General features: G+C 39.3%; 1 protein-coding gene across 2 annotated transcripts in view; it reads right to left on the bottom strand.

Annotated features, from left to right (window-relative positions):
- The window catches only part of LOC124061795 (tumor protein p53-inducible protein 11-like), a 30,432-nt gene that overhangs the window by 4,212 nt on the left and 5,453 nt on the right, over positions 1 to 20,767 (bottom strand). For both annotated transcript variants that reach the window (XM_046394036.1, XM_046394035.1), the window contains exons 3-6: positions 4,956 to 5,095; positions 860 to 918; positions 636 to 684; positions 150 to 246 (exon numbers count right to left, since the gene is read on the bottom strand). In XM_046394036.1, the coding sequence (XP_046249992.1) occupies positions 150 to 246; positions 636 to 684; positions 860 to 918; positions 4,956 to 5,084 (334 nt within the window). In that variant the 5' untranslated portion in view covers positions 5,085 to 5,095. The remainder of the gene's footprint in view (positions 1 to 149; positions 247 to 635; positions 685 to 859; positions 919 to 4,955; positions 5,096 to 20,767) is intronic.

Here is a 20,767-nt window from a genome sequence, read left to right as displayed (position 1 = left end):
TGATGTGTGTGAGTACCATTGCAGTACAGTGAAAGTACTTCCTCATGAATAGCGGGCAAAAATTCATGGTACTGTGGCTATGCATGAGGCAGCATGAATACTTATATGTACTCAGACTCTGAATCTTCATTTCAGGACTGAAGACTTACTCAGCAGGGCTCCTCCATAAAGGCGAACTGAGATGTTAATCGTGGAGAGTTCCTCCTCAAAAACAAGCTCATATAGCTGGTTGGGAAAGACCAGGGCCTGTGTAGGAAAACAAAGCACAACACAACTCTGTCATATCAACACCACAGCATTATGTCCTCCCCGAATGCAGCAGCGTTAACAAAGTCTTCCATTTTGTGAGTTAGAATCGGTATGTATGCCCTGAACACTGAGGATATTGAGCATTTAGGCTGTATGGCCGACAGAGATGTAGCTCTTTTCCCAGATGTCCCACAGTGATAAGTTGGAAAAGAATGTATTGTAACTCACTGCTGGACTGGCATAACAGGATTTTTATATTTCTAAGACGAATGCATTTTTATCCAATAACTATAATTCTCTGATGATAAAGACTAAAACTGAAAGAAGACTTTGTAGTCATGAGTGTGAAATATCTTCGTCGCGCTGATAATTTAAGTTACACTTACCATCAGGGCCATAACTGTGAAACCCACTGCAGAGATGAGTATCCACACCCTAAGAAGAGAGACATTACATGACTTCCTGTATCACTCCTGCAATCAACGCTGACTGTACATTTGTTTCCTCAGCGTTAACAACATGTTGATCTTTACTGGATGTGATACACAGATGACCTCATGCAGTGTCTGCTGTGTTAACCGTGAGCTGTTCTGAGTAGCTGATGTCTCACCTCAGCCCGATAGGCTCTCGCACTGCAAACTTCATCTCATTTCCCAGCACCTGACTGATCTGTGAGTGAACAAGGCGAGACAAAAGCAAAAGGAAATGAGTTATGAGAAGGGAAATGTAGCAGCAATTATGTCATCTTAACAGATATCTATTATGACAGCCTTCAACAAAGCGCCACATAACCAAGAATGAAGTGCTCTCCATGGTGGTGAGCTTGGGCTTTGGCGTATTCCATGGTGTGTTCAACACTGTCAACACATCTGTAGCAAACTATTGGAAGGAAGCACATTAAAGCAGGTGAGACAAGAGGCAGAGGGTTAGTGTCGATGTAGGTTCTCAGGGAGGCTAAGTGTTAAAGAAAGACCTAGTAAGATGTTAATTAGAGACTGTAAATGTCTTCACGTGCTTAATCACCACCTGAAGAGGGGTATGTCACAACATCTTTCAGCAAATTGTGGATGAATAACCAACAACCAAACCTATGCCTGAAGAAAAGGCTTATTTCTCACAAATTAATTTAATCCTCACTACACAAGCACCATGCAATACTCAATTTGTAATCCTGAGAGCTTGAAACATTAAGAAGGAGAAAATTATAACCAACTGAAAGTACTGGTGCCACACAGAATGAATGTTATCAAACAGCAATATGGAGGAGACACACTTCAGTGTGTATCTATTAGAATAAACATCTCGTATCACAGATGGGAGATGCTACTGGAATGCTAATAGGTGGTGACTTGTTTTTCTAACTTGACTCCATTAGGCAGTAATACATTCATGTGAAACTTGCCCAAAAAAATAAAATATTAAAACCTCTGAAGCATACTCTGTGGCTCGATTTCTATTTAATCTGATGTTACCAGCATGTCCAGATTATTATATTACAACTGTCTGAGGGTTGGTATAATGTCATGATGAAACAGTCAACTAGATAAACAGTCGATACAGAGAAAATCTATTGACAACACATTTAATAATTGATTAATCATTTAAGTCATTTACCAAATACATTTGCTGGTTGTAGCTTCTAAAATGGGAGATTTCTCTGCCTTTGACAAATTGAATATATTTGTGTTTCAGACTTGCTCAAACAAAGCAAACTGTGTGAAGACAGCACTTTGGCCGCTGGGAAATTGTGTTAATCATGTTACACAACTTTCTGTGCACATGAGGTAAATGAAGAAGGTTTCTAGACAAAGTCTGTGTGGAATCAGTACTCTGTATTTTAGAGGAATTGTGTCTTTAAATTCTTTAAACTCTAAAGCATCCCATGTGCAACACGTTCCAAGTGCAAGGAAAAAGTTATATAATCTCTGTGTATCTGAGTGTCTATAAATATATGGATAAAAAAACAAAAAGGAGGTGAGTTGTGACAACGCAGACACTGATCCTTTTTGCATGTGAGGAGGACAGAAGGGCAGACATAACACTGACATATTCAGACATCATATTTAGTTTCTTAATCATCCTAAAATACACATGGGTAGAAAAGTAAACAAACTGTTGCAGTGAAACCACACAGAGGGCAAGGGGGAAAAACCAACCAAAACCTACAGTAACCCACAGATAAATTACAATTTCTTTTGGCTGTGAAGTTGAATTCTTTCATCTAAAGCCCACGGGTCCTATCACTACCCTAACATCAATGAGTTCCCTTCATCACTGAACATCTCTTCCCCTAACAGTTCCTGTGCTTCACTGAGACACGAATGAAACAAAATGATTCACGGTGTTTTATGATGTTAAAATAGAAGTGAGGAAGATCTGAAAAGATTTAATGCATGTTAACTGAAAAAGAGGAAAAAAATGAGGAATATCTGTTTTCAAGTTTCTTAAAATTTTTTTCTCACTCCATGGCTTCTGCTGGCTTAGATCGGAGCAGAATCCTTGAGAAAAGACACCATTGAAGTTAAAAAAACAAACAAACAAACAAAAAAGAAACATAAAATAAAATAAAATTAAGATAAAGTATTCCAGACCCGTTACACCTCTCTGTGCACTGCAGCTGAAGTGCTTGTACACAAATCTGTCTGTGCCAGCTGTGATCACATGACCAGGTGAATCAGCCTTCCTGTGCCATGGTTTCAGGGGCTGTTTTTGACAGGAACACATAAATATTCATGACTGGCATGAGAAATACTCGAAGGGAACTGAGCGTCAACTGATGGCATAGGGCTGGCTTGGGGTGGAACAGAGCGGATGGGAGTTGGGGAGAGAGAGAGAGAGAGAGAGAGAGACAGGAAAAGGAAGAAATACACAATGCTGTTTGTGGAGAGAGATGCTTAATCACAGCTGCTATGGCCTGGCCTTGTCATCAGTCACTCAGTCAGTCGCATTCAGTAAACAACGGGAACTTTTCAGCCACAGAACGTGAAAAATATTCAGGAGAAATCTGTCATCCACCAGTCTGGAATGTGTCATTTTAACATGTATGCTTCTCAACTGATGTTATCAGTTTTTGCAGTCACATTTAAAAGCGGTGAACAGCATTTCAAATGTCTCTCAGTGGCAATCCTCTGGGACACAAATTATACGCAAAACATTGTGGTACGTCTTATTTATGAAGGCATGGGCTCATATTCGCCACAAAGTGTACCAGCAGGTTAAAGAAACTGACAATGTTACAATAAGCAAGAAGGACAATATCTCATGACAGAGTTGCACTCACATCAGGTATCGCAAATACAAAGCCTCCCTCTTACTGAAGTATGTAAGTAATAGGAACAGTATTCTTATCTCTAAGCAGTGAAAAATGCAGGAAGAGACAGTCAGCAGACTACAGGAGCACTTCCCTCCTTTGTTTACAGGGACCACAGGGATAAAGTCAACTGCTTCCCCTCCAAACCAACTCTTGCTATGCAGTTAGCCTTACTGGCAGATCCCATGGGTCTCTTTGCCACAAACACTTGTGGCAAGGATAAATGGAACAATTTAAGAATAAGAGCACAATGTAACAGAAGCAGGGAACAATTACATTGTAAGAGCAACAATTTAATATCTAAATTAGGGTCAATGCCACAGTTAAATAGGGAAACTTACTATTCAAAACAGCACGCACAACAGACAACATTTGCTAAAGTACTGTGTTATCGCATCACCATTCAATCACAGGCAGACATTATCTAACCTCAATAATCTTTACCAAATTAAAGTATTCTTATTATTGGCGTGGGTGCTGAGGCATTTAATGTTTCTTTTTCCTTCTCAGTATCCATCGATGCGCTTTGTGTAAGGGATCTGAGCAGCAGATGTCTGGGGTTAGGGTTCTTGCTAAAACACTGAGAAAACAAACACTCAGGAGGGCTGAGAAAAGGGGGCCAACATCTCATCACAAGCTATCAGCCACCACCGTATGCCCGCTCCCTTCTGTTCCTTTCTCCCACTTGCCTGATTAATATTTCAGTGAGGATCAGTCTGCTCTGCCTTTCATTCTAACGCAATCTGATTTTAAACAAAAAAAAAAATCACTGAAATCTTGATTTTTAATCCCTCTGAACGCAACAGAAAATTAATACCAGTCTGCAACTCTGCAGCGCAGCATGCATGAATATGACAAGTGTTTTTGTGGTCACAAACCAGCATGTGTGCTGTTGTGTTTTTGATAAACATGTCGCTGCGCACTGTCTATATGAATGCGCAAATACATGTGACATAGCAAGATAATACATGAGATGCAAGAGGGAGGGAGTCTCCCAGAGGAGCCAGTCACATCTCAGTGGAGCTGCAGGAGCTCATGGGATTACGTGATCTAGATTTACTGAAGCATAAGAAGCAAATGCAGACAATGGGACACTGAGAGTGATGAGCCAATTAGAAGCCCAATGCAGCTTTTAAAAGGAATCCATAGCTCTTCTCGCAGTTAATGAATGCATCTGTGGTTGAGTACCATTTTTGCAAATGCACTGCTGTAACATTATGCATTTGAAAGGTGATGTACTTACATCTATATCTACGATGTTGCTAGATGTTAAATTCCCATTTGTGATTAAGTTGTTTGTTGAGCTAATGTACTAGCTACTTGCTTTTGTCGTCCACATTTCTTCCCATACCGAATAAAAATGACATGAATTAAACAGCATGTAATGTAATCTGACCTTTGAGCGGTGCACTTCGCCATCATCGTCCTCGCCACCGACTCCAAGGATCTTCCGGCTCTTCAGGCGGCTTATCAGGTCCGTCTGACTGTGCTTCTTCATCAGAGGAGGGTGAGGTTTAGATGCCATCGTGCACACACCTGACAAAGAAGTGGAAAGACAGGTAGGTAAGCAGTGTGAGCACGGCAGTGGAGGAAATAAATTGATACATGAAGCTGGAAAGAAGACAGAGCAAGAAAATATTGAATTTACAGAACATTATTTATTATTCCTTTCTTATTACCCCAGATTCTGAAGAAGACATCTTTCAACAGCACAGACAGGAAGAAGTACCTACCAATCTACCAATAATCCCCTTGAGGAATCGACTTATGCAACACAATTACATAACACGAGTCGAGCAAATCACAGGCAACCCATAAAACCCTTCTCTTAAGACTGGAAGCAGGAGCCAGATGCTCTCTGGGTCTGCCGAGAGGCCAAACAGATGCAGGTGCCTGCTCAAGAGCCAATGGATCTGATAGTGACACAGGCTTTACACACATATACTGTACAGTATATGTATACACACACACACACACACACGCAAATGAAGCCAGTCCTGCTGAAGACCAAGGGTCTCATTGTTCATATCGATCAAGTTTCACTGTCAACATGTGACTCATCAAGTGGAACATGTTGACGTCAGCCTGTATTTTCAACACAGCTCTACGCCCTAACCTACAGACACATTTATCTCATTTTAAATGCATACTCATTAGCTTTTATTCCAACAATGATTTCACCATCTGATTTCATTCACTTCTTTTAGTTTGTAACAGTTTCCTTTAACTGCCACCGGCATAATTTATTTTTATCTCCACATGCTGCTGTGACTAAAAAAAAAGACCAAAGCTACACTATGAGCAAGCCAGGCTTGTTAGTTTTTCAATAAATAAAATAGTAATTCATAAAATCGAATTGTGACTTTGCTATATTTTTAAAACCTTGACAATAAAGCTGTGATTCCTGGATTCAGCTTCATTTCTATAGTAATAGTGTTCTAGTACTAATAGCTACAAAAACTAGGACTAATTGTAAATGGCAAACACATACAGGCCATTTGTTTGCTTGTTTGCATCATTCTGTCTGTTCTGGCTGTTAACCGTAATCGCAGGACACACTGCAGTGGTCCTATTGATCAGTGCCTGTGGATTCATTGGGGACAAGCAACAGTCCAATCAAGAGAGATCATCATCGCCGACTCAATAATGTTATCTCCGCCGTGGTTCAGCTGGAAGCAAAACGGCATGCGCAAACATGTGTGCACACTTAAACAATGGGACGGCCTGCCTAAAAATTGATGCCTACTCCACAGGGTAATTCTCTAGAGCAGTAAAACAAGAGCAATCATTGAACTTCTCCCTCAAGGATGAGGACAGCACCTCTAACAGAGAGTTTTTTTCCCCAGGAAACAATACAAAACAAAACAGAACAACAAAAAACCAAAACAAAGCATTGCTTGCAGGAATCAACACAGTGTGCTTAGTCTTCCACAAGTCGACAAAAACCATCACAGTTAGAGGCACAATGTAGGCAATAAATATAAAGAAATACGTCCGGTTTTCTCGGAGAGAATGAGAAAGTGCACTGACTAGGCATCAGTTTTATTGATGGCTAAGTTAGAGAGTTGTTGATTTATTCTAATTTTATTCTAAAGATTTAATATAATTTCTGAACGTGTGCGTGTTTTACTGAATGTTCTATTAGAATTTGTGCTTAAACAAGTCGCTGAGTTAATTGTCAGTTTAGCTGATCATAATTTCTCAAGTGTCTCAGTTGATTTGCCGACTCTCTTTCACATTACAGCACATTTAATATCTTTAGGATTTCTGACTGCTGATGAGACATGTGTGAAATTGGAAGACATCACCTTGGCTAACTGGTACCAGCCACTGAAATTGGCCAGTCAAATTGTTTTAAAATATGCATTTAGATGGTATATTTGCTTCACTCACAGGCAAAAATAAAACCGTAATCCATTGATTGGCCGGTAAAATTTGAACACCACCAGCCATCTGACCAATGGACAAATGGCTAGTGGCTAGCTAATTTTTTTAAAGCTAAATGTAAGCATTGTAGGGTCCTCCTTCAACTTTGTTCTCTTTTCTTCTGATGAGTTTGGGGGTGGGGGGGATGAGACAGGTGGGAACCAGAAAGTGGGTTAATCTTAGTACATTTGTGTCTTTGAGACACATGGGAACCCTGACAATGTTCCCTTGTATTGGCATGCATACGCAGGATTGCAGAGGTCAGTGAAGGTTACACAGCATGTGTTGTCAAACATTCCACTTGGACTCCCACAAAATACCTCAAGACATTAGACTTTCCCTTTTCTTTGTCTATTAGCAGGAAGAGGCACTACAGAAAGAAAAAAAAAGAGAGAGGGAGAGAAATTAAACTTTAGTATTCGTATAGGCAAACTTATTTCTTACAAATAGGACAGGACATCCGGTGTTAAAATTTTGTTGTTCAGTTTGAAAAAAATGTCTTTCCTGTTCTTTGCTAATCATTTTATGTAAAAATCAAAAAGACTTGTAAGCTTGTTTTTTAAGCTCAGTGAATCAGCATGCTCACAGGAGGGTTGTGATGATACATTTGCTTCAGGCTAATTTCTGTTAAATATCATAAAACAGACTGTGTATTAAATTAACCACTAACAAAGCAAACTTTACTGGTTTTTAAACAGCGAAAATCAAGTGTGCCACGGTGACCAGAATTGCTTTATTACACCGTATCCTTCATAATGTGATTTTTCATATGCATACATGCTAAATCAAGGCTGAAGTAATGTATATATTGTTCTGCCTACAATAGTCTGCATTCAAATCCTTCCTCATTTCATGCAGAAAAGTGAGCAATTGCATCCCACTATGTCCCCATTCACAGAAAGGTAAACAAATTCTCCCTGCTTTCGCTGCCACATCACTGGGCTTATCTGATGTCCCCATAAATGATGCAAACCTCCACCAATGCCATCGTTACTCCTTGATTGTTGATCTGCTCCAGCATCACCACAAGCCCATCAAAATTTGTGATAAAGCAGCAAATAAGACACAAATGACTGCATTCATCTGTAAATCCCATATGCTAAAAAGCCTTGTATGTTTCACCCTTTGAATCAAGTCAAAGCGCACTGCTAGGGACCAATGCTCCTTGACTTGCTAGAGAAATGCCAATGGTGTTGCTTAGCAACTGCCAATGAACCAATGTCTTCTTCATTACTGAAAACACCTTTCATGAATCAAACCACCTTTGATGATGAGGTCTCGGCTGAGAGCCACTCATGACTCCACTGCTGTTCACTTTTCCTGTCGCACATGACATTTTAGAATAAATGAAGACGCTGATCAATATTCAGTCAACTGGAGTGAAGACATGTTTTTCTAAAGAGTGGCTTCTTGTTAGCATAAAGGATTTTAAGAAGGACTAACTTCAAAAGTAAAGTTGATAAAGTGTCTTCTTCGATAAAGTGAACCTATGTGATGTGCTATATATGTTATCACACTCCTTCAGATTTGTAACGTCCAAATTGTGAACCAAACCACATCTGAAAGAGAGGCCATAAACTCAAAGATGAGAACAAGGTATGAATTGTGTAAAATGATAAATTATTGAGTGAGCTGGACAGGATGATTGAACAGAAACTGAATTTAGGAGTAGATCAACTGAGCCAACAGTCCCAGTTCATCCAAGTGAAGGTAACGCTCTCTACTCATTATGCAATCTTTTAATGTATTAAATTAATTTGCCTTGGAATATAAATTACGTTTAAATGATTTCAAAGGAAGAAAAAACAATCATGTTTAATAGTGCTGGTTTTACACTTTCTGCACCTGTGGAAGCATTCAAATGAAAGGCATTAATTAAAATAATGTAGTGTGTCATTGCTTTTGAGACCAGCAGAATGTCAGGAGGAAATTCCATTTATATATATTTTAGAAGAGCATTTCCCAACTTAAGTGTATACTAGATGAAATAATTTAGAGACATGGTTAATTAAAAACACCCCAGCTACAACAGAGCATACCTACTCAATAATGTTCAGAAACATGAAGGTGGTTAATGTCTTTCTTGCAAAATCAACACTCTTATATCCACAGATTTCTAAAAAGCATATGCATTTGTAGTGGTGACATACATAAAATAGCCTAAAGGAATCTATGAAAAAAAAGAAAAGATAAGAAGCTAATATATCAGTGGTGTAGGATGGAACGCCGGTTATTGATGCAGTCTGACACTTGAGAGTGACTGAGAGTGCAGAACATCAGTGTATGTACTTCCCCATGGGATAAACAAACGGAACAGTCTTGTGAAAGAAGAATATACAAATTAATCAGTGTTTATGCGAATGACGTCAGGTCAGTCCACCTGAAGTGAAGAATGAACCAAAACCAACCAAAAAGTATCAGTGATGATATGAGTAACAAATACTCTCCCTGTTCTTCCGTCAGGGTTTTGTGACAGAACATGTGCTGTGCAAATGAAAAGCATAGGAGGAAGATAATGTGTGAAAAGTGTGAACTCCCTGAGAGATCTCTGGTTAGTGACTAGAAAGATGTTTTGTAAAGAAAAATAATTGTATCACATGAACAAAGCAGTGTGTGGGTGTGGAGGAGCAACTGTGAACAAATGTGTTACTCAAAATAAGAAAGCAGACTCTACAGCCTGCTCATCTCCTCCTCCTTTCCATTAAAAACTTGAGACACGGTTGCCCAACAGCCTCTAAATCCCCTCACCACCATGTTTGGATATAGCAGCTCCATATAATGCCAAGAGACGATGACGCACTAAATAACACCTCTACTCAACAGACTCAAGAAACAAGAGCAAGCAGTTCACCCTAAATGAATTGTTGGTCTCTTGTGCCCGCTCAGATTAATTTACTGACATTAGCAAACGTATTACCCCTCATGGTTAGTGTTAATAGTATGGATTTCTTGAGTCTCTTGGTCCGACTGCATTTTGCTGCCACTTCCAGGGCTCTGTTTAGTGATACTGTGCCTTGCAACCAACGATGTTCATAACTCTGTCACATGTGAACAAGTATTCAATATTTGGTTGTGATGACACACCTCACATGTGCACAAAGCTTTACAACAGTAATGACTATCTAGTGTCTCAGTCAAGGTTTACCTACAACTCAGGACTGATGCAAAATGGAAAACGATGGACTGACCTCAACTATATGATTACACTGCATAGCCGCTATTTACCAGGCAGAGACAAAGCTCAGTATTATATTTTCTACAATTTCTTATTATAATATATCATAAACATATAAAATATAAAAATATAAAATAATATTAACATATCTTATGTTTATGTTATTTATGCTGATTGATTCTGTAGATGACTAGTCATCCTGTAGATGTATCCAGCTATCCAGGGGCATTCAAACTCAAATTTCGTCAAATCACCTAAAGTAATGGTTTCCCTGCCTGACAGACACTGGCTCTGATGTAGCAGAAATTACAGTAAGGTTCAATTCTGGCAAAAGGGTATGGAAAACTGATGAACACAGAAAGCAGTGCTTAAGACAGCTGGTGATAAACAAAGGGCAATAGAGAAGGCAGTGAATTCCTATCTTGAGTCACAACAGGGCACCATTGCATGCCCTGTTAGCATGAGGACAGAACTGTTCCTCTGTCTCTATCAATGGGTCATTATGCTGAGTAAGAGAGATTCAAAATGTTAAATCATCTGGGGACAGTTACCAAGTGCCAATAATTCTTGGGATTTGGAGTTCTCCTGCCTCATAGTCATTTATTACATCATACTGTACAAAGGTAAATTACCCCTTTGTTGGCTGACTGGTGATTATGTAAGAATGTTCCAAGAGTGGATCTTCGGGGATTCACAATTACATGCAAAGCTGGGTGCCCAAGAAGTCACCGAAATGAGATGCTGCTACTATATCTTAGGTTAACATGTCTAACAATGAAAATCTGCTGACAAGCCTAATTTCAGAATTAAAAGAATCATAATTGAATGCAACATGACTACCATCCCTATAAATCCTTATAAAATCAGATATGAATTAAGAAAGTACAATTCTGAACAATAACTTCAACCACTGTCCTTTGCATGCTGTAGGGATTGTGGAGAATGACTTACAGTACAGCAGTCCAGTTGGGTCTAAGGAGAGCCAGTCCTCCATACCTCCTGCTTGCACTAGGGCTACTTCATAAACCAATTACCAGAAGAAAATTACAGCTGCAAGCAGCATTGAAAAGCCCTCACACCCCCGCGTCCAACAGGATGAATTGCAGTCACGGCCTCAACCTCCTGGACACCAACCAATTGACAGGACTTTGAATTTTGATGTGGTTTGGACATTGCATGAAGGCAATCGCCGTCACTATAATCAACACAGTTGCAGCTGCTAAATACAGGAAAGACAGCTGGAAAAAAGGACTGCTAACTGTGTGAATGTGTACATTAATAGGCTTATAGTATCACTACAAAGACAATAAAAAAAGACCCGCACAACTCAGAGGCAGTCTGAAGATGGTCCTTGTACCTAAAATGTCATGGAGCAGTGAATAAAAGCTCTTTAAAGAGGAGCTTCACTGTGTGTAGATCTCTCTTCCTTCCTTAATATCACTGCCTCATCTTTAGGGTACAAGTAGATCTGATTATAGTTACATCTGAGTATTCAGTTTAATTACTGTGTTGCTTAGATGTATTCTTATTGCGTATAGGCTATGACAATTTAGCCTTATTCTTTGAGCCACAACCTGGGAAACGTTAATCAGACTTGGGAGCAAATAAAAAATAAACATATTTTACAAAAGGTACAAGGCTTTAGTGCTTCAGTCTCTGTTGTAGGATGCTTATCAGTATCGGTAATCCACAGCATACATAAAAGTAATAACAAGGGCAAATGCGTACAGTCTGTGGAACTTCATTATCACAACTCTGACGTGTCACAACATACGGCTGAATAAGCTGTCATGGATAAGTTATTTGCACACTGAGCTGAATGAATGATGACCCTGTTTTCCAGAGAATTCATTTGTCAGTAGATTGTCAGCTTTAATATGTTTTGATCTGTTTTCTCAAACATAACCTGCTCTAGAACAAAACTAAATATGTAACTTTGACGAACAGGGAACTTTTATGGGTTCAATCAAGGCCAGGAGAGGAAATTTAAAAGAAACTCCCCAGCCTGATATGATGCAACTCCCTCCAATAAGAGACTGGCTCTGAAGGAGCAGTACAAGCAAGTAACTGTGCCACTCAAAGAGAAGTGTTATGTAAACGTCTAGCCCTCATATACAATACAATCTCCACCGACTGAAACTTAATTTCTATCCATCCATCCATTTTCTATACCGCTTATCCGTCGTTTTTGTTTGCTGACAATGGGCAAGAGGTCAGCTGCACCTTGGACCGGGCGGCAGTCAATCGTGGAGCTACTTAATTTGCAAAACTTTGTCAAAAAAGCAAACCATGGGATTGACACAGCTTTGTATTTAAATGAGCCTACACAATATATAATTTAATGGTGTGTAAGAAAGACAGGTTCCCATCTGTTCCACGAACTGAGGGGGGGGGGGCCTTTTGGTAGCGACTGTTTGGTGTTTCTATCTCTGGAGCCATCTTGACACGGCAGGCTCACCGTGAAGCCAACGCAGAAGCAGCAGAGACGTGGTGAGGTAAAGCAGAGCTGACACTTGGAGCACACGAGTAGCTGGGAGGTGAATGATCTCTTCCAAAGAGCAAAACCACTAGAGCTCAGCAGGGATCCAGCACACACAGAGAAAAGATGACAAGCGTAAGGTCCAGCGTTCACACGTACACACCAACAAAACCAACACGAAGCTTCAGTGCTCTGTCTGCCGCCTTCTGTACTGCGGGGAGAAACAGCCAACCAGTAATTATGACTACTTATAATAATTATCTTAACTGTTAAACGCTGACAAAGAGTTAGGGTTATTGTTGACTTACTCATCTCTGCAGCAGCATATCATTGTACTGTCACTATTGCTTTACGAAAGAAACCAGAAGCAGGTGTTTGCTATTGTAATGACACAACTGAAGCAACAAAACTTAATTTAACTTAATTAACGGAAATTCATTTAAGATTGACTACACATATAGTTGTAGATGCTATTGTATTAGGTACACCTAGCTAAAACTAATGCACTGTAATGCATTAGCCCTGCAATAAATCTTACCTTCATAAAGATTACAATACTCAAGAGAGGTGATGAAATTCCGTTATAAAGAAAGGTGTCTTTTGCTTATCAAACCCTCAATTATATAAGAGGGGAGGACATCCAGAAAAATGAAGACCCTGGAGGGGGAGTGGAGTCTCAGGTAGCAAGAAATGCCAGATGTCAAATGTCTGTTGTCCAGGGAAACTGTTGGTTAGGACTAGTTAAATGATCTAATGAGGCAGGCTTTAATGACACACAACAAACGGTTATTAATGGACAAAAACTCTGCGCACCCAATTATTTTCTCTTCAAGAGTGCTGCCATATTAGAGGAGGCTTTTAAACATTTCAAAGCAGAACCGAAGACCCTTCACTACACAAAACGCCATCACAGTAACAGGGGTTGTGACTGCACTTTATGGATTAAGGTGAATCACATTTCACTGCAAGATCAGATAGAAAGCTGCACTTTTTCGTTTGTGTGTAACAACCAGAATTATTACTTGCATAGCCTTAAAATGCCGGAAGTGACAGACACAGTGGAGCCTTTCAAAGTGCTGTGAAATCAAAAAAATCAAATTTTCTTGGGAGAATAACAGAACAATTAGTATAGTTATAGGCTCGTATTGTATCTACAAGTACATCTTGGTAATAGCTGTGAGAAAAGTGAATGGCTGCTTAATAAGTCACTAAGTCATGGGTAATGGCCAGTAATGGTGATATTTTCAAGTAACAGCAGTGGTTAGAGACTGGAGATTAGAAATGGTGATAATTATGGTCTGCTGCTGCTATTTTTCTCCTGCAGTAAGGGAAAAACAAATCAAAATAGGCACTTTTAAGGTTTATTACACTACACAAAATAATTTTGTGTTGTGTAGCTTCCTGGGGCTAGTATATTAGAAACAGGATACAAATGTTGGTTTCATAACCAACAATTACCAATTCCATTTGGCATGCAGATTTTCAAAAATACACCCACTGTGCTGTTTAGAAAAAAAGCCTAACTTCCTGGATTTTTGATAAATGAATGAATAAGAGAAATGCAGTATCAAGAAAGTATTGTACATAAATCCTGGGGCTGCAGAGATGTGGGTTTAGTTTAAGAGATTGAGGGGAGAACTGCACACTTGGTCTTCTGGGCTTGTGAATCTAAAATCTGAGCCTTGTGTATGAAGTATACTCCAAAACTATATGACTCAAGGTATTCACGTATTTTTAAAGCAAGAAATGTAAGCAGAACCACTCTGGTTCTTCTTTCTCTTTTCATCTGCCTAACATCATTCTTCTTTGATTTTGCTGACCACTGTGCAGAAGAACTAAAAAAGGGAGTGTGATAATCTGCAATAAAGTGGAGCAGACATGTTTCTGTGTTCCTAGGAAACCCCACAGGGCTGGGGACATTTACTTTCTCCCCCTGACAATGAGTGAGTGTTAAAGCAACTGAAACAGTTTTCTGGTCTATTGCCTGGGGTGCCCAGGCTGAACAGCAACAAAATGGGAATACCTTCTCTCAATGAATTTGAACTCATGCCATACTTAAAATTCTTCAAAAGCTGCTAACAAGGACTACTGCTTTTGTCATGGTTATGACTGTTGACACTGGTGCAAATCAGTGTGTGTGTTTCACAATAAATTAAACACTGACAATGGGAAGCAAAGGAGATTGATCCACAATACATCTAATTCAAGCCTTCTTCTTGGTCCCTCTTTCCTCAGCTTGTCTTGCTTGCTGAAGCGCTACCTGGTTGCTAGGCAGCCCTGCTGGATGACGAAGAGTACTAATTTGAAGGTTCAATCTGCGTATCTAAGGATCTCTCTGTGTGGAATTAAGTGCTTGGTAAATGTCAACAAGAGATTCTGAAAATATCCATCATGTTGTCACTGATATTGGCATCTAGTAACAGGGAGTTCATTTCATTAAATGTTTGCTTTTTATCTTCTATTATCTCACTTCCTCCCCTGAACATGTGTAAGATGGTGTATAATCCCCCACTCATCGTTCCACACACAGTAGTGATCATGGATGCACACACAAGTTTGCACAGCAGCAAACACACTTCTAAAGCCCATAAAGTTCAAATGATTCCAGGGTTTTCCCAAATGTTACTAGGCTTAGATGCAGCCAACAAGCCAAATGAATATAAAGCAAAAAGAGCACCAAAAGTAACAAAAAGACCTTTTTCCATATCTAATGGTTAAGGTGGACTTTTTGGTAAGTTATGTCTTTCAGCATTTTGATGTTTATTATTTCTGGCTTTTTCAACATTTTTTAATACAGAGATGGTAATAATAGTGGTCCAAATTGATCTGACATTTTCTTGGGGAGGACCACCAAACCCGCTACCAAATATGTGCAAGTCTCATAAACCTGGAACCAACAAGAAGGTTTCACAGGGACAGCTGACAACATCAACATTAATGTGTGTAGGTGCTAGTCAGCTTTTCATTATTAGGCCAGAAGCAAACTGGCAGACTGGCAATAACGTGGGCTCACTCATTACATAATAAGTGCTGATGTATACATAACAAAGGGTGAGCATTCAAAAGAAAAATGGTGGTTTACATTGTAACCTTATGGCAACGACACAAACAAACACAGAAACAAAGAGAAGAAGACATTTTCTTTGGGACAAGTTAAACAAGCGTTAACCTACCAAACAGTAACTGGCTTTTGTTTTTTTTTGTTTCTGTTTTTTTTGTTTTTTTAAAGCTGTGTGTTCCAAGAGCAACAGAGATCGATGATCTTGGCATTTAATTTGCTGGCTGACCAGTGAGACAAATCCCCTTGCTCTACAACTCACACCACCAATGCACAAAAGAAGTGTTAGTTGTTTTCATGGACTGGAAATGGAACTGGAGGGAGGGCAGGACAGTTCATGCTGAACAAACCGTCTGGTCCACTGACTCCAGCCAAACTTAAAGTTTAAACAGGACTGTACTCTTTGTGCAATGCCAAACCGATCAGGGAATCAATGCAGGCCAACATTGCCCGTTTGATCAGTTGAAGTTTGCTTACTCATCAGACAGAGTTAGGCTGGAGAGAAGAACCACAATCAAAGAGTCGACTCTATTAAGTGTAATATGGCTATTAATATTAGGCCTTTATTTCTAATTCCCTCTGTTTGATGTGTACAGTGTATTTGGTCATATTTTAGTACTAAGTCTTGTTTTGATCCATTCCTATTTGGCTCATTAAAGTTACTGCATTATGCTGTTAATACAAGCATTGTTAACTGTCAACACCCATATCTGTTTCAAATTAAAACTCCTCTAGCGTTTCAGGTTAAAGAAACCCTTTATTTCTTAACAAGGTTTTTATTGTGAAACATTTGCAGTGACAATAATTTGCCGCTCTTTGCCGCAGACTGCCATAAAATAGTGTTTCACCTTCTAAGTTGTGCACTGAACAGTCTTTGATCAGAGCTAACGTACAGAATTATCTACTTTTAAAGTTATGATTAGGGCTTATATATTTGTGTTTAATATTACAACTGCTACACCTTGCTTCATGGCACACTCGATGAAACTAATCTAGACTTGTGCAGGGGACTGTTTCTTGACTTAATCCAAGTGGTCCAGTGGTGTAGAGATGCAGGGAATTTGTTATTACCATACCGATGGGTAGCAGCACCATATGGAAAAAAAGACAAGAAAAGAACAGAAGAAGACTATTACATTGACTCAGTGGGCACAGACAGAAAGTTGAACCTATATATTATTGCATAATATAGTAAACTGCTGTGCAATATTTTGGCATCCAATACTCAAGACTACAGACACAATTTGACTGGTGCTCAAGTACTCAGGTTCAATACCCTGCCCTAATTATGAATTAAGACAGCTAAATCAGTACAGTAGCTAGCCAGTAAAAACATACATTCAGATTAATTCACCAGTGTAGGTTAGAATACCTTCTCTCAGGAGACTTATTCTCCTGAGACATCGCTTGTGTCTGAGCTCTATAGCTACCTCTCAGTCTAAAAGCAAGAACCTGATCTCAGCATTTCATCATCAGACTCCCTTTGTTGTTCTGACTCATCTCTGATGTAATGACAGAAACACTACAATCAATTCCCCTATCAGTAAGCAGAGCACCTTCCACAAACTGCAGTACACACAGATGCATTTATACCAACAGAGGCACACAGAATTCCTGTTACTATTCAGACTCTGTGATTGGATTGTCATCATCCCACACTGCAGACAGAGTGCAAATAATAAAGGTTCTCTGTGACAGAAAATCAATACTTGGTACATGGCGTGTTACAACCACCCTAAAACCTCAACCTTTCTCTTGTTTGCAGGAAATATAAAGCGGTCTTTAAAACATGCAATTTACCTGCATAAACAACATGGCATTCAACTTCAGCTTGTTAAATTACACAGTTAACAGCAGTCAAGTAGCCTCAGTTTGTTGGTGGACAGACAACAGTTATTTCCTTTGAGAAGTTATTACATCTTGTCTTGGAAATGGTATGTCCCTGTTGAGGAAGCGTAATTTGGCCTGCAGCTTGCCAAGAGTAGTAGACACATCCCATTTTACAAGTAGGCAGAAAAGACTAAATAAAGTCAGTCTTTGTCACTGGATACGGGTTTTGTCTAGACCAAAGATTGCAGCAGGTATTTTTCCCCAAACAGCTCTAATTCTTCAAAAAGTCCCCAAACTGTGTTTGGGCATGTGTGTGTGCAGGTGTGTAAGACCTTTGATGTAGGGAAATCACCCTTTTGCCCTAAACACATTCATACTAGACTGCCAGAAAAATCATGGACAGCTTGTTACTAAAACTGGGGGAAGAATTTGCTCAGTAACCCACAGTAGCAGCAATCTGTGAGGACCCACAGCTAACTGGATTACCTTCCAATTTCATAAATGAAAAAAGTTACACTGAATGATGTGTTTATGTTCACATGCTTGATTTTGCTCTCTATATTTTGATTTCTATAGATTAAACATTGATATTTCCAAGCCATATCCAGAAAAAGGTTCTCTAAAACTGGGCCATTACTGCCAGTTTCTGTCACACGCTATATTATCAATCTATCCACAGATATGCCATAGCCACCTCTTGGGTAAATGTGAAAACACCCACGCAGCTTGCTAATCAGGTTTTTACCGAGCACCACAAATGCCATGAGGGCTCAGCAGAGTTTACACAGAAACAAATGAGGATATCAACCTTGTCTAGTGGCAAATCAAGATTGCACATTATAGCTGAAACTTGAGCATGAACAGGTAGATATCTAATCAGGAAAGGGGCTGCACTTGTATGCTTGCCCTATTAGATTCTGTGTATTCCCCTGGCAAGAGCCTGTTTCTTGACTGCATAGTTTTAATCCATTTAGAAGAAAATTACTTTTCAACAGCAAGAAGCTGCTCACTTCACTACTTCATTAATTTCAAAAATCCAGAATTACTGATTACTGCAAAATGATATAAATGCAAAACATAATTTTGCACAGTGCAATGACAAAAAAAGCCCTTCTGTTCTAACTTCTAATACAGACTTACTGCCCAAGGAAAATGAGGCTGAAAACCGTTACCAAAGGAGCCACATAAGGCTAGGAAGAGGATTTTTGCTTGCAGTGTCAAGCAAGCATGTCTGTAGATCTGACACACCCAAACACCCTCAAAGACATAAATGTGACATGTGTGTATATGTGCATGTGTACGTCTGTGTTGTGAGCAGCCAAAGATGGGCGAGGCTGGCTTCAAGGCTGGATTATGTTTTACCCTGGATTTCAATCATTTTGCCCACCAGGGTGGCTAAGATGTTAGCATGCATTTGCATACATTTGCACTGAAAATGCTTCATCCTTCAGACAGCTTAATTTGTACAATGATATGTATTTGTATGTGCGTATGAAGGGAAACTGAAATAAAAACATCTAATATGCTTCTGAGAACAGCAAGATAGTGCAGAGATGGGAAAGTCTAATGCCTGCAAGTGGCTGTGTGGAGCTATGAGGACATTTTGTATTGGAACCATGAGCATGCGTCACTCTTTGCAGCATTCAGGTGTGAAGGGGTATAAAACAGAGGAGCTCGTGTTATTGAGCCATCATGTCTGAATTTTGTTAATTACATACACACTGGTATACACAGTCCCAACATTATTAGTATTTTCCACTATGCTCATTTTTATCTAAAGTGTTCTACAGCGGTATCATTAAAACAACACACTGTAGATGATACACAGAATTTGGTATAATGTCAGCTTTTACCATAAATTTATATTCAGGCTGGTTGCCATTTATAAAAATAAAATTAACATGCTCTTATAAATTATAGAGGAGGAATGACTAATCCAGTAATTACTGAAGTCAGCTAATGTAGTGTTTCTTGGATGTAAACCTACCTGGAAACCTGCTGGGACTGGACACCAGTGGCTCAGAGGTCTGGGAAGGTCTGAGGGTGTCTTTGTATCAGACATACAAATAATACAAAACTATTTTGGAACTACGGCATAGGAACAAGAATCCCATCCTTATTTAAACCATCATGAGAAAATGGTTTAAAGCATCCGAAAATGGTAATCCAGTTAGTTGACTAATCCATCAACAGAAATTTTATCTGCAACAATTTTGATAAGCAGACAATCACTGTGTAACTTTTTAAGAAATAACGTCCAAAGTTCTCTGGGTTCAGGCTGTTTTCTAAGAAAGCAAACTGATTATAATTGGAGAGGCAATCAAAATGCACCAACTTGGCGTGAGAAATTTTTTACTTTTTGCCAACATTTTGGCCCCATCCCAATGTCTACACACACACAAACAAAGAGTTTGGACAAAAAAGGAAAAGTCTGCATATAAGTGTAAAATGCTGCTTTGACATAAATGATTATTTGACAATTACCCCTTGCCTACTCTGTAAGGTGAGACATGTTGCTAGACACTGGAAGACATTCAAATCAGGCAGTCAGCCCCTTAAGTGCCTTGGTCATAAAGAACATTAAATACATAAAATAAAAAAATAAAAAATCCCAAAGCCACAGGGTACTCTGAAATGTCCCATTTCAGGTCCTTGTAGTCTCTCGCACTCAAGCACAAGTTCAGGGCTTAAGGCTTTAGAGAAAATAAGCAGGAGAAAAATAATTAGAGAAAATTATCCAATTTATCAAAACGTGACAACATATCACCCAAATCACTAGTTTTCTAATACAATCACAAAGAAACTACTTTAGAGAGGCAAACTCTCGATGAACCCGACGCATTAAGAGATCCATTTTGCAACAGTTGTCAGTTCAGTGGGAACCAAATGTTCAGTGATGAACTACTGCTGAGTTCCAATGCCTAAATGGAATCAGTGAGTAAGTGAAAAAGACAGAGCGCCGGTATGAGAGGGATTAAGCAGTCTGAATAGAGATGGCTTTGAGGTGATGGGGTGAAACTATGGATAAATAAAAAAGCTGCTTCAAGCCATAACAATTAGCCGCTAAGATATTTCCATCTTTTTGACCACGTTTTAAGAGTTTGTTTCTTCCCGTAAAAAGGTTGCCAGGAAGTCAGTTAACAAGTTGAAAATGACCTGTGAGTGCTGCTGAGGAGAACTAAAAGGTGACTTTGTCCAAATGGCAAAAAGGGGGGGGGGGTGAAACCATGTCGGAAAAGA

This window comes from Scatophagus argus, chromosome 7 (assembly GCF_020382885.2).
Source record: "Scatophagus argus isolate fScaArg1 chromosome 7, fScaArg1.pri, whole genome shotgun sequence".
Lineage (NCBI taxonomy): Eukaryota > Metazoa > Chordata > Actinopteri > Scatophagidae > Scatophagus > Scatophagus argus.
The sequence above is the reverse complement of the archived record's forward strand: the minus strand, read 5'-3'. Positions and strand labels throughout refer to the sequence as shown.